This window comes from Macaca thibetana, chromosome 1 (genome assembly GCF_024542745.1).
Source record: "Macaca thibetana thibetana isolate TM-01 chromosome 1, ASM2454274v1, whole genome shotgun sequence".
Taxonomy (NCBI): Eukaryota; Metazoa; Chordata; class Mammalia; order Primates; family Cercopithecidae; genus Macaca; species Macaca thibetana.
In genome coordinates, this window is record NC_065578.1 from 156143175 (window position 1) to 156155738 (window position 12564).

Consider the following 12564-nt stretch of genomic DNA (forward strand, 5'->3'; position numbering starts at 1 on the left):
CTTGTGCCCATTCATTGTTGAGTGCTTCAGCTGTACAAGCCATTTTAATGTCAGTTTCAGACCAACAGAGATTGGAAGATCACATCTTTTACAAGGAAAAAAACCCCATAAACTATTTTCCAAATGGAAATATTGGGGTATTTTTCAAGTATGTCATCTATTTGGGTAAGCCACACTTCTCAGTGTCTTCTTTCCATGAAGATCGTCTCATTTACTGTATTATGCTTTGTCCAGAACATGAATTAGTAACCACCAGCTAATGCAGCTCTGAAGTCAGTGATCCAAGCTGCCCAAAGTGCTTCTCTATGAGAGTTGGAGGGGCCAGGTCAGCTGAAGGGCACCAGCTGCCAGCCAAATGGCAGGGGAATTCCTCTCTTGAATTTTGAATTTTCCCTGCCCTCCTGCCCAAGTTGTTGCATCACTTGTCTGGGAGATGCCTGAATGGGCTGGTAAGCTGGGGCACCCTAAATAGTCTGAGACCCTGGACTGGAGAGGACACAAGAGGAGGAAGGACATGGATCACTGTTTTCTTTCTTGAAGCTACTGTTACCATCCTTGGAAAAGTTCTTCAGGAATAAGTGACAGTAAGAACGACAAGGGATTAGGACTGGCTTCCTCTTATAAATAATAAAATCCAAAAAGAAGTGACTTAAGGTGAGTGACAGAGCTATGCCTTGCACCCCAACCTTCTTTTGCTAGCTCCAGCTGCTTTCCAACATACCACCTTGACTTCTCAGTCTCCAGGTTTAAAGAAGAGCAACTAGAAGACGTCCAAACACCTGCATCTCATGAGAAGAAAAGTCCACGTGGATCTTGTTTCTGGACTGAGATGGATGGAGAGGCCACACTGAAGCTCAGAGAACAAAAGGTGAAATGAGGCTTTAGACATTCCTGATCAAAGCTGATAATTCCCTGGAAACATTTTATCTTATACTCCTGCTTCCTCATTGCCCCATGGAACCGGCTTTTCTTCCTGAAGCCCAGAGATTGCTGCACCGGTGGCTTCAGAGGAACTGGATGGTGTGATGTAGAGACTTTGGCCCCAACACATGCTGCATCAGCACTTAGTGCTTTAGAAAAATTTGCCCAGCGGGTGTCTAGGTGCCAGCCCCAGAATCAGCCAGGACTTGGCGAATATTAATCAAATTATGAATTAGGTGCAAGAACACCCTGGGAGAGTCTCCGGGTGGGGACAGGAAGCTCTGTAAGGCAGGGAAGGGTCTGAGACTGCCATTGCAGTGCCCAAGCTAGGGGACTTGCTAGAGGGAAGGCACAGAAACATGCATAAAGAGCCTATCGACTTTTAAAGATCTGGCCACCCTTGGGGCTCAAACTGGATAGAGCAGGGAAAGGCCTCAGTGGAGAGGGCTGGGCAGAGCCAAGCTGAGGTGACAACTTGCCAACTCCTCCTAACCTCGTGAGCCACCCACCTCAGCCTCCCAAAGTGCTGGGATTTCAGGCATGAGCCACTGCACCCAGCCACAATCTGTCTTTTTCATCAGCAAGTGGTGAAAGACCTTTGAGTAGTGATCAGTATGGTGTCCATTAAAAGAGGAGGGTTACTGTTCACAATAGCTGTGCATTTCACATCTACAATGTGCTAGATCCCCTTTCAGAGCATGATGGGAGAGAGATGAAACACAAAGCCGTACCCTCTGGAAGCTCCCCAGGCCAGTGGGAGAGACCAGAGAGGGGTGAAGGTCAGTGTGGATCGGGGGACAGAGAGGGCTTTCTAGAAGTTGTGGAGAAGAAACAGAATAGCACCCTAGTGCAGAGAGCTGCTTGGTCTGAGATTTAATTTTTAACTCCTTGTTACTGACCAGAGGCACACTAACAGTGAAACAGAAATCTTCCCTTGAAAAAACCAATTCCCCTTCTGTGAACAGGAAGTGGCGAGGAGAGGAACAGAAGTGGACTACTCCAGGCTCATTGCTGGCACTTTACCACAATCTCACTTAAGCTGTGAAACAACAACCCCATGCAGATTCCTTCATTCCCCTGAAAAGGAATCGAATCCCTGAGACTAACTTTCCAAAGTCCCACAATTCCAACTAGAGTTTAGACTTCAAATGTGGCCTTTCCATTACACGGTGCTCCCACAAACTCAGAGCTCCAGGCTGGCAAGTGGGTGCCCGGGCTAGAATCCTACAGAGGGAGTTTCACCTCTTCTGAACACAGAACCCTTAAGGGTAAGGGACATTTTAGCCTCGTGGACGTGACCAAAATGTGCATGCTTAGGAGGCTAAGGATAAAGTCATGCTTTCTCAGGGAGGGAAGTGCTTGTCTTAGTCTCAGATATCTGCAACCCAGCCTCTGCGCCGAGCAAACCGAGATCCCAAAGCGAGAAGATGCTTGTTCTTTCAAGTCCCCACTGCCCTCACCCAGCTTCTCTCAGGCCTCTTTTCATTTAGTGTTTTTTGCAGGTTGCCAACAGGAGGGCAGGATGGAAAATGCCTTTCTTCCTCATACTGTGTCTGCTACAAGGTGAGTCCCAAACCCAGATCAGGTTCAGGGCTTACAAAACCAGACCTGAGTCTTCCAGGCTGCCCTAAAGTTCCTCACAGGCTGGTATGGTAAAACTGTCCAGGTATAAACCATGCTTAGATGACAAATGGCAAATAGATGCTTAATAAGTAATGACTGAATAAATTAATGAATGAAAGAAAATTCTATGATAATACCAAAAAAAAGGATTAACAACTGGCTTAAAAACAAATCAGAGTTTTAATGAATCAAAGGTAGCCAGTAAGTCTGGGCACAGTGGCTCACACCTATACTCCCAGCACTTTGGCAGGCCAAGGCAGGCAGATCACAAGGTCAGGGGTTCGAGACCAGCCTGACCAACATGGTAAAATCCTGTCTCTACTAAAAATACAGAAATTAGCTGGGCATGGTGGCACGCACCTGTAGTCCCAGCTACTTGGGAGGCTGAGGCAGAAGAATCGCTTGAATCCGGGAGGCTGAGGTTGCAGTGAGCTGAGATTGCGCCACAGTACTCCAGCCTGGGCAACAGAGCGAGACTCCATCTCAAAAGAAAAACAAAAACAAAAAAAAAGCAGCCAATATTTGAGTAAGCACTCTGTGTGATAAAATCACGCCACCTTTTTAACCTCCTGCTGTCCCTTTTAAAATTTTTCAGTAACAGCAGGCTTCCCCTGCCCCCAAATGACAACTCAGGCAGGCCCATGATTTTTCTGCTAAGTAACAGTCCTAAATTAATTGCTTTAAGTCTCAAACGTTCTAAATTTGATCATTTAAAGTTTCCAGTTAAATGCTTTGGTCAGCACTTTAATCTTCATTTAAAGGTATACTCCCTCATCCCCACAAGGCCTGCAGTCCAGGAAGGGGGTGTGGTTGCTGCCTTCCCACTTCCCCAACCCCTCTCCTCCCCCTCTAGGCAGCTGCTGCCTGAGACCCTAGCAAGGTGGTAGCAGTGGGAGGGAGAAGCTGCAGGAGGGCAGGCAGCTCTTACTTGATGGATGGCCTGGAGCTATCTGGCCTGGCAGGGGTTTGGAGCTGGCTGTTTGCTTCTTCCTCTGTGGGTGCCTTTCTGGACACATGGATGGCTCCCTGATGACCCACCTCCTTCCTTTGCTGCAGGTTCTTCTTTCGCCCTTCCACAAAAAAGACCCCATCCGAGATGGCTGTGGGAGGGCTCTCTCCCCTCCAGGACCCATCTCCGGACCATGGGAACACTCAGGCCTTCGTCATCCCTCTGCTGGAGGGAGGAGAGCTCCTTTGCAGGTACAACCTCTACCCTCCCTTTGTTCAACCATGGACCTCAGACCTCTCAGGGTCTCTCAGATCAAGTCAGGCTCCCTACAGCTATAGGGAGCCCTAGCCTCTCCTAATGGAAGCCATAGCAATAGACAATTGCTGAGTAACAATGATGAGATGAGAGCCAGGGCACCCACCTCCACGGATGAGCAGAGAATTGGCATCAGGGCCCCCAGGTGGGTACACATTGACCCTAAAATGCTGGCCTGGTCTTGAATTCTTACGGTAGTTAATATAAAATTTCCCAAACCTTAATTATTATTTATAACAAAGAGCTACTGATCAGTGATCTATCAAATGAATCCTTAAGGTATTGGTTCTTAACTTTGGTATTAATAGAAAATTATGTGCATTGCAAGGGTCGATTAAGGGTTCTTAATCAGCTTTCTACTGTAAAGTCAGACCACCCCATCCTGCTGATTAATGGAACCATGCTCCTCTCAAATGTGCCACATGCAGATCAGGAGAATCCCTGAAATCCGGGGTATGCACACTTTATCAGGGCATCATCACTGTTGTCCTGAAATGGTCCTTGTTTGTCATTGTGAATGTTGCAAATATTCACAACTCGGTAAATTTAAATGGTAATTTAACTTTCCCATTAGGGGCATGGTTTGGGTTGTGTTGTTTAATTAAACTTACAGTGAGTATCAGTACAGCCATAACATTTATGACCTCTACTCTTCCGGTAATTAGACCTGAGTACACACATAATAGGCAGGGTAGGTTTCCCGGGCTTGTGCATTCACACAGGACCCCATACTCAGAAGGTACTCAGCTTAATGCTCTGCTGTTGCCATGTTGAAATTCCTAATAACTTTTGAACAAGAAGTCCTGCATTTTCATTTTGCTCTGGCACCCGCAAACTACTTAACCGTTCCTGGTAATAGGATTATATTAGGCCATTTTTACAGTGCTATAAAGAAATACCTGACACTGAGTAATTTATACAGAAAAGAAGCATACTTTTGTTCATGGTTCTGCAGGCTGTACAGGAAGCATGGTGCCGGTATCTGCTTGGCTTCTGGTGAGGCTTTAGGGAGCGTTTGCTCATGGGGGAGGCAAAACAGGAGCAGCACAGCACATAGCGAGAGAGGGAGCAAGAGAAGGGGTGAGGGGAGGCCCCAGATCTCATGTAAACTGAGAAATAACTCATTTAGCACCAAGGGGATGGTGCTAAACCATTCATGATGGATGCCCCCACGACTCAATCACCTCCCACCAGGCCCCACCCTCAACATTGGGAAACACATTTCAGCATGAGATTTGGAGGGGACAAACATCCAAACCAAATCAAGGATATTAAACTGCACTTTCTGGGGTTTAGAGGTCCTAAAGACAGAACAAACTGATAGGTGCCAGGCATCCACATCCTACCACAAGATGCTGAACCACATGTCCAGGGCTGTAGAAAGACACCATAGAGCTAGTCCCAGCAACAGCCCCGCGGGAATCTGTCCAGGCCAAATGAGGGAAGGAGAGAATCATCAGCGGCTGCAGAGCTCACTGTGTCAGAGAGATGTCCCTGTGTTGTGGTCCCCTCCACTTGTCCCAGGGGACAGGAGACATCACTTTTTCCTCACTTTAAGCCAAGTAAGAGAAGGAACTTCCAGAAAGTCACTCAACAAGTTTGCTCTTTGTCCCAGATTTCTTCTGACCGCAGGACGCAGGCGTGCTTCCTGTGTTAAATGCAGGGCCTCCACCTAGAGGGCCACCCAGAGGGGACTATGACCACAGAGCAGGGCAGATAGCCAGAAGTCATAGGCTTGTGGGTGGTGGCCACCAAAGGCCAGCAGAAGAACATGCAGTTCTCATAAGGAGAAAACGACAGCCATATATGTTAAAAATATATCTGGTAGGCAAAAAAGAAGCAGCCTTGGTCATCTGCCATGCCCAAAAAGCACCAAGGGCAGATCACAACTGTCTCATTCACCTCTCCTCTCCCCACTCTACCCAACCCTGCAGGGACCCCCAAACAGAAGCTTTGAATAGGGGAAGGGGTAGAGCAAAGCAAGAGACTCCAACCATGCCCCCCTCCTCCATGACAGACTCCAAGCCCAGCTGGGAGAAAGGAAAAGGTTTTGACTGGGCAAGAGATTGGAGTTGTAATCTTTCATTGGACTGGACTGGATGTGTAAGTTTAGACTAAGTGAGGCTTTTTGTTATCCAGGAGAGATTATGAAAGCTACTATACATGAGATTGTGCCTGAGATTTCATCAAGGATCAGAGATGTCCATGGAGAAGATATGAAGAGGCAGTGAGAGAAAGAATAAACTTTGTTTCTGCTTGCACCGCATCACATTTAAGTCATCCAGGAAGCTGGCCATATATGTGGTTCAACTACGAATTGTCCTTATGCCTGTTGCCAAGCAGACATATTCACAGTACTGCTCATCTGTGCTTATATGGTGGCATTTGGTTGTTTCTGTTTCTATGGAAAAGTGACTAGTGTGAAGAATTTTACAACCACTGGTCCAGACACGTACCCAGCAAGCAGAACGGGATTCTTGTGTTTCAGGGCTCCTCGTCTTTTGCACATGAAAGATACACTGATATATTCTTACTGTTTAGCATCTCTCTTTTACATCCCATGCAAACCAGAGTCCTTCTATCAGGGAATCATCACTGGTGTCCTGAAAGGGTCCTTGTTTATAATTGTGAATATTTTTGTATTTTAATGATAAATTATCATTTAATGTTATCGTCGGTGGCATCGTTTGGACGGTGTTGTCTAAATCTACAGTGAGGAGTGACTGAGTGAGTGAGTGTCAGATGTTGCCTCAGCCCTCATACATGTGCTTAGATAGCATCATTTTAAACATCTGCATTGGAGCACAGGGGAACCATGCTCTGGATGGACCAGGATAGCACAGGATAAGTGTTAGCTAAATAGTGGGTAAGATTATGATGACATTTTCATCTTCCATACCTCGGGGCAACATCGGCTTTCCCAATGGCTGAGTTCTGCCATTTCTATATTGATTCTGCTCCATGTTCACAGTGGCATTTTCTGACCTGACCTCTAATTCTGGCAGAGTTCAGAGCTCGTGACTCCCCAAACAGTGACTATGCTCACCACTCCCTCTCTTTTGACTTCCTTCTCTTTCTACAGCTCCAAATGCATTGAAGGGCTCAAGGCTGGTGTCTGGGGAGCCTGGAGGAGCTGTCACCATCCGCTGCCATTATGCCCCCTCATCTGTCAACAGGCACCAAAGGAAGTACTGGTGCCGTCTGGGGCCCCCAAGATGGATCTGCCAGACCATTGTGTCCACCAGCCACTACACTCACCATCGCTATCGTGACCGTGTGGCCCTCACAGACTTTCCACAGAGAGGCCTGTTTGTGGTGAGGCTGTCCCAACTGTCCCCGGATGACATCGGATGCTACCTCTGCGGCATTGGAAGTGAAAATGCCATGCTGTTCTTAAGCATGAATCTGACCATCTCTGCAGGTACGAGCTGATGGCTGATGGGTCAAGCTTGGTGAAGCACATTCTAGGAAGGAGGAAGTGCAAGAGAAGGCTCAGAGACCTAGAAGGGCTTGAAACATTAGGGAAGTACAATGAAAAGCTGGGGCAAGGCAAAGACTTTAAGAAGTAGGCTTTCATTTCAGAAGAAGGCTACCTTCAAAAGAAAGGGAGATTTTAGGAAAAACTTCCCCCAGTGAATGCATGTACACTCTCCCACCCGAGTCCCCCAAATGTCATGAAATATATATTTGGAGATGGCTCCAAGAATGGGATAATGTGGCTTCTTAGGATCCTGATAGCTACATGTTCAGACATGCAGAGAAGCGGCAGGACTGCAGAGGAGGTGTGACAGGCAGGACGAAAGAATTGCAACTGAGTTGTCCCTCATGCAGACTCTTGCTGAGCCCCTCAGCAGGCATCTGACAGATCCCAGGCCTAGGCCCTCTGTGGCAGGTTCTGGTTGTTGATCCCAAGTCAGGCACCCAGAGCATAGGAAGGGCATCCAGGCTGTGAAAGGCCACTTGGCAGAGGAGACAGCATGACAGGAGGCAGCCTGAGAGCAGGTTAATTCTAGTAGATGCTGCTCTCCAGCCGCCTGCTGCAACTGGCTGCTCTGCTAGAACTGCAGTGTTTCTTTTGTCTTTTTTGAAGACCAGTACCTGCTGGAAGATGGGCCTCTGGAGAAAGCAGCTTGGGGGTTCAAGACAGCTGGATAGAAAACATGTGAGCATGGGAAAAGGAAATAGGAATATAACATGTCAGTGTCTGCCACAGACTAGAGAATGCCTGCCACAGATAATGGATAATGAAAAATTTTCCTATTTTTTATTTTATCCATCCTATTGGTCAAAGACTGCATCTCTTAGTGAGGTTGCATTCCACTTAGCAGACATGTGAAACCTGGTGTCCTTTGCCAAAACCAGTAGGCCGCCTGCCAGCCTTCCCATGTGGCCTCCCTCTGCTCTCCACATAGGTCCCTCCAGCACCCTCCCCACAGCCACTCCAGCTGTTGGGGAGCTCACCATGCGATCCTATGGAACAGCATTTCCGGTGGCCAATAGAGGGATCCCAGGAACCACCCAGACCTCAGGACAGGGGACAGCATGGGACACAGTTGCTTCAACTCCAGGAACCAGCATGGCCACAGCTTCAGCTGAGGGAAGCCAAACCCCAGGAGCAACGAGGCTAGCAGCTCCAGGGACAGGCAGCTGGGCGGAGGGTTCCGTCAAAGTACCAGCTCCCATTCCAGAGAGTCCAGCTGCAAAAAGCAGAAGCATGTCCGATACAACAGAAGGTGTTTGGGGGGGCACCAGAAGCTCAGTGACAAACGGGGTGAGAGCCAGCAAGGACAGGAGGGAGATGACAACTACCAAGGCTGATAGGCCAAAGGAGGACACAGAGGGGGTCAGGATCACTCTTGATGTGGCCAAAAATGTCCTAGGAACCATTAGGCCACCAGCTCTGGTCTCAGAAACTCTGGCCTGGGAAATCCTCCCACAAGCAACGCCAGTTTCTAAGCAACAATCTCTGGGCTACGTTGGAGAAACAACTCCAGCTGTAGGCTTGTGGACCTTGGGAACTCCAGCTGCAGGTGTGTGGACCTTGGGAACTCCAGCTGCAGGTGTGTGGACCAGCATAGAGGCAGCATCTGGGGAAGGAAGTGCTGCAGGGGACCTAGATGCTGCCACTGGAGACAGAGGTCCCCAAGCAACGCTGAGCCAGGCCCCGGCAGTAGGACCCTGGAGGCCCCCTGCCAAGGAGTCCTCTGTGAAGAGGTAACCCCCAGGCACCTTCTCCCAGTCAGGGGGCCCCATATCTGTCTCATCCCCAGCATGCAAGGGAGGCCCCTCTCCCTCTGCTCACTTCTCTCTCTTTGTACCCACAAGACAGTGACGTACACATCAGATGCCCTCCCTCACTCAAGGGGCCTTGCTGTGAGAACGCTCCCTGTGGTTTTCAAGTGATATCTAAATGACAGAAAGACAATATTTAGGCTGGAATCTTCATTAGGACTTTCTGTTTTTAAACATGAGGAATAGAAGCTCCAGAGAGAGGGGGTGAGGCACTGAAGCCACAAGGAAAGGTTGTAGCAGAGCCCATTGCTCAGGCTGGAGTCGCTGGCTCCCACCAAGTCCTCTTTCTCATTGGGAGACATCACAGGGCCCACACACAGATGGGTGGAAGAGGGAAAAGGATTTGGGTTTGGAAGCCTGAAGACAGAGATTCTAGTCCCAGCTCTGCCACTAACCTGCCATGGGAAACAGGGTTGCCCACTTGCTTTGGCCTCAGCTCCCCCACCTGTAAAATAAGGACATGGGCAAATGGTCTTTAATCTTCTGCCCGGCTCCAACCTCCTCTCTCCTGTGCTCTTTCCATCCCCACTCTAGTGCTTTTCCAGAAGAGGAGAGCAGCTCTCGGACCCTGGCTCCTGTCTCTACCATGCTGGCCCTGTTTATGCTTATGGCTCTGGTTCTATTGCAAAGGAAGCTCCGGAGAAGGAGGATCTGTGAGTTCAGTAGCCCCAAGGCTAAACAGAAGAGTTCTGGTTCCCACCTGACACCCTCAGGGCTGGGCAGGGGTAGAGTCCTGCCAGGACTTTTCAGTGTAGAAGAGCTAAATTCTAGCCTAAGCCATTTAACCACTCTTGTCCTAGGTTTCATTTCTTTCTTTCTTTCTTCCATCCTTCCTTCCTTCCTTCCTTCCTTCCTTCCTTCCTTCCTTCCTTCCTTCCTTCCTTCCTTTCTTTCTCCTTCCTTTCTTTCTCTTCTTTCTCCTTCCTTCCTTCCTTTCTTACTTACTTTCTTTCTTTCTTTCTTTCTTTCTTTCTTTTTCTCTCTCTCTCTCTTTCCTTCCTTCCTTCCTTCCTTCCTTCCTTCCTTCCTTCCTTCCTTCCTTCCTTCCTTCCTTCCTTCCTTCCTTCCTTCCTCCCTCCCTCCCTTCCTTCTTTCTTTCTTTTCTTTCTTTCTTTTTTGATGGAGTCTTGTTCTGTCATCCAGGCTGGAGTACAGTGCTGCAATCTCGGCTCACTACAACCTCTGTCTCCCAGATTCAAGCAATTCTCCTGCCTCAGCCTCCCAAGTAGCTGGGACTACAGGCGTGTACCATCATGCCTGGCTAATTTTTGTATTTTTAGTAGAGATGGGGTTTCACCATGTTGGCCAGAACTCCAGACATCAAGTGATCCTCAGCCTCCCAAATTGCTGTGATTATAGGCGTGAGCCACCCTGCCCAAACTGCCTTGGTTTTTAACCAATAAAATCAGAAATTATCTCTGTACTTATGTGTCAATTACATCCCAGAGCATAAGGAGAAGCTCTTGGAGGATTACAAAGGCTGTGATGCCTATGTTAACCATAAGCCTCATAAGCAACCCTCACAGCAGAGAGCAGGAGTGCAAGGCCCAGATCTGGGATCAAACCTCGTATTTTCCCCCTTCTGCAAGGCCCTGCTAAAATTCTCTGAGAGCAATGTGCCCAGGTTTAAGTACTCTTAAAGTGACAGCTCTGTGATATGTAGACCTAGTAAAGAAAGGGTGAGATTTTCTGTCAGCAAGTGGAGGAGGCTAAGGTTCTCAGACCCAGGTCCCGAAGTCCAAGTCCTATCAGGGGGTAGGCTGGCTTAACCTAACCAACTAGGGCTCCATTGCTTCTGTGTCAGAAAGTTCTTGAAAACTTGCAGTGGGTGGGAGTGGTTCTTAGGAAATCAGAGTCAGTGCTGTCCTTACCCAGAACCCTCACAGTCTGGTCTGTGTCTCTGCAGCTCAGGAGGCAGAAAGGGTCACCCTAATTCAGATGACACATTTTCTGGAAGTGAACCTCCAACCAGACCAGCTGCCCCATGTGGAAAGAAAGATGCTCCAGGATGACTCTCTTCCTGCTGAGGCCAGCCTGACTGCCCCAGAGAGGAATCCAGGACCCTGAGGGACAAAAAGATGAACTGTTCAGTTACCATGGGAGGAGGACCAAGATCAAAGGCCTCCAGGACCCCAGCCTCTTTCCATCATCCTTCCTCCACCTGTGGGCAGAGAAGGTGATGAAGCCGGGGCTCCACCCACGGAAGAAAGGCTGGCTGTCCTTGGGCCCAAGAAAGTCAAGCATTATCCACGTCCGAAGGTTACAAGATGACTCAAAGGAGACTTCAAGAAAGTTGTATGAAACACTGGAAGAGGTCACCTAGGAAAAGTGTGAAATTTCCATTCCTGAATGTTTGAAAATAGAAGAGGCTTCCAATAAGTGTGGAAAGTGACAAATCCTCTATCATCACTCCCAGCCCTTGCTGGGGGCCCCTTTTCTGACTATTGTTAGCACTCAGCCTCCCACTCACATTTAATTATATTTAAGTGTACCAGCCTTGCCTTCTCAAGTAGATTCTAAGCTCCTTTAGGGCAGTAATTGCGTTTTATCTGTCTCGTGATGTCCCCCAGAGAACTTCCAACTCAGTAGGACCCCAATAAATACCTGTGGCTGATTGACTGACTTGGGGGCTCAGTGGCCTCTGGGCACCCTGCCTCTTCAAGAGCTCTGGGTCCCCCTGGGCATCTGTCCCTCCTTTTCAGGGTCCCTTAGATGACCCCACAGGCAGCTGGTTTCTACACTAAGACCAAAAGGGCAACCACCCATTCTTCACATCATCCCACCCCATTTGGACCCAGGCTCATTGTGACATAGACCTTTTGACCTGGCCAAGATTTTCTGGGATTTTCCTACATTCATGGAGGAGCAGGGTATTTTCAGTAGATTCTTGCCTTCTTCATAAAGCCCCTCTTGTTCAGCTGCTTATAAATCCTCGATATGGAGGACTATTGGTGAAGCTGGAAGATGGTTTTTGGGGGTAAGGTGGGAGACAAAAGAGAGGAATTTTATGTGGATTCTGCCCTGTAACTACATCACCTCATGCCTGTCAGGGAACTTTTGCTCCACCCTTGGCCCCACTGCCTTTCCAGGAATCACATCCACTCTTTTCTTTTGCCAGATCCACTGGCAAACTGTCTGGGCTCCATTGTTGGATGGAACAGCCTGAGCAGTGGAGGCAGAAAGGAAAGATAGGCTCCAATATCAAGCTGAGAATTGCCAGGTAGACATTTCCAGAAGGCTTAGCCCTCCCTTCTAAGCTGTCAGCAGCACAGAAATCCTTCAGTAATACCTCTTCATATCTGGTTCTGAACACAGATATTGTACTAAGAAAATCAAGGAGATGCAGGTTTCATGGCTTGTAAGAGAAACCTGTTGTTTTGGATAAGTAGGGAAGTTGCACATATCTAACCACATGGAATCACAGAATTTCAAAGCTAACAGATCTTTAGAGATTAACTAGTCTA

General features: G+C 48.2%; 1 protein-coding gene across 3 annotated transcripts; it reads left to right on the forward strand.

Moving 5' to 3' along the window:
• Positions 1 to 489: 489 nt before the first annotated feature.
• On the forward strand, positions 490 to 11712 carry FCAMR (Fc alpha and mu receptor). Of its 3 annotated transcripts, XM_050782087.1 has the most exons (8): positions 490 to 654; positions 738 to 868; positions 2424 to 2484; positions 3601 to 3744; positions 6891 to 7229; positions 8221 to 9022; positions 9635 to 9753; positions 11007 to 11712. In XM_050782087.1, exons 2-8 carry the CDS (start codon positions 830 to 832, stop codon positions 11165 to 11167), a joined length of 1665 nt encoding a protein of 554 aa, XP_050638044.1. In that variant the 5' UTR covers positions 490 to 654; positions 738 to 829; the 3' UTR covers positions 11168 to 11712. The 3 variants fall into 3 exon arrangements, with proteins under 3 accessions (XP_050638044.1, XP_050638052.1, XP_050638059.1); XM_050782095.1 differs by having other exon boundaries at positions 490 to 868; XM_050782102.1 differs by lacking the exons at positions 9635 to 9753; positions 11007 to 11712 and having other exon boundaries at positions 8221 to 9026.
• Positions 11713 to 12564: the final 852 nt, after the last annotated feature.

Coding starts and splice junctions, on each gene's coding strand:
- FCAMR (XM_050782095.1), top strand. CDS start 830: ATGGATGGAGAGGCCACACTGAAGCTCAGAGAACAAAAG. Junction 3,745..6,890: donor GGAGGAGAGCTCCTTTGCAG/GTACAACCTCTA, acceptor CTCTTTCTACAG/CTCCAAATGCATTGAAGGGC. Junction 7,230..8,220: donor GAATCTGACCATCTCTGCAG/GTACGAGCTGAT, acceptor CTCTCCACATAG/GTCCCTCCAGCACCCTCCCC.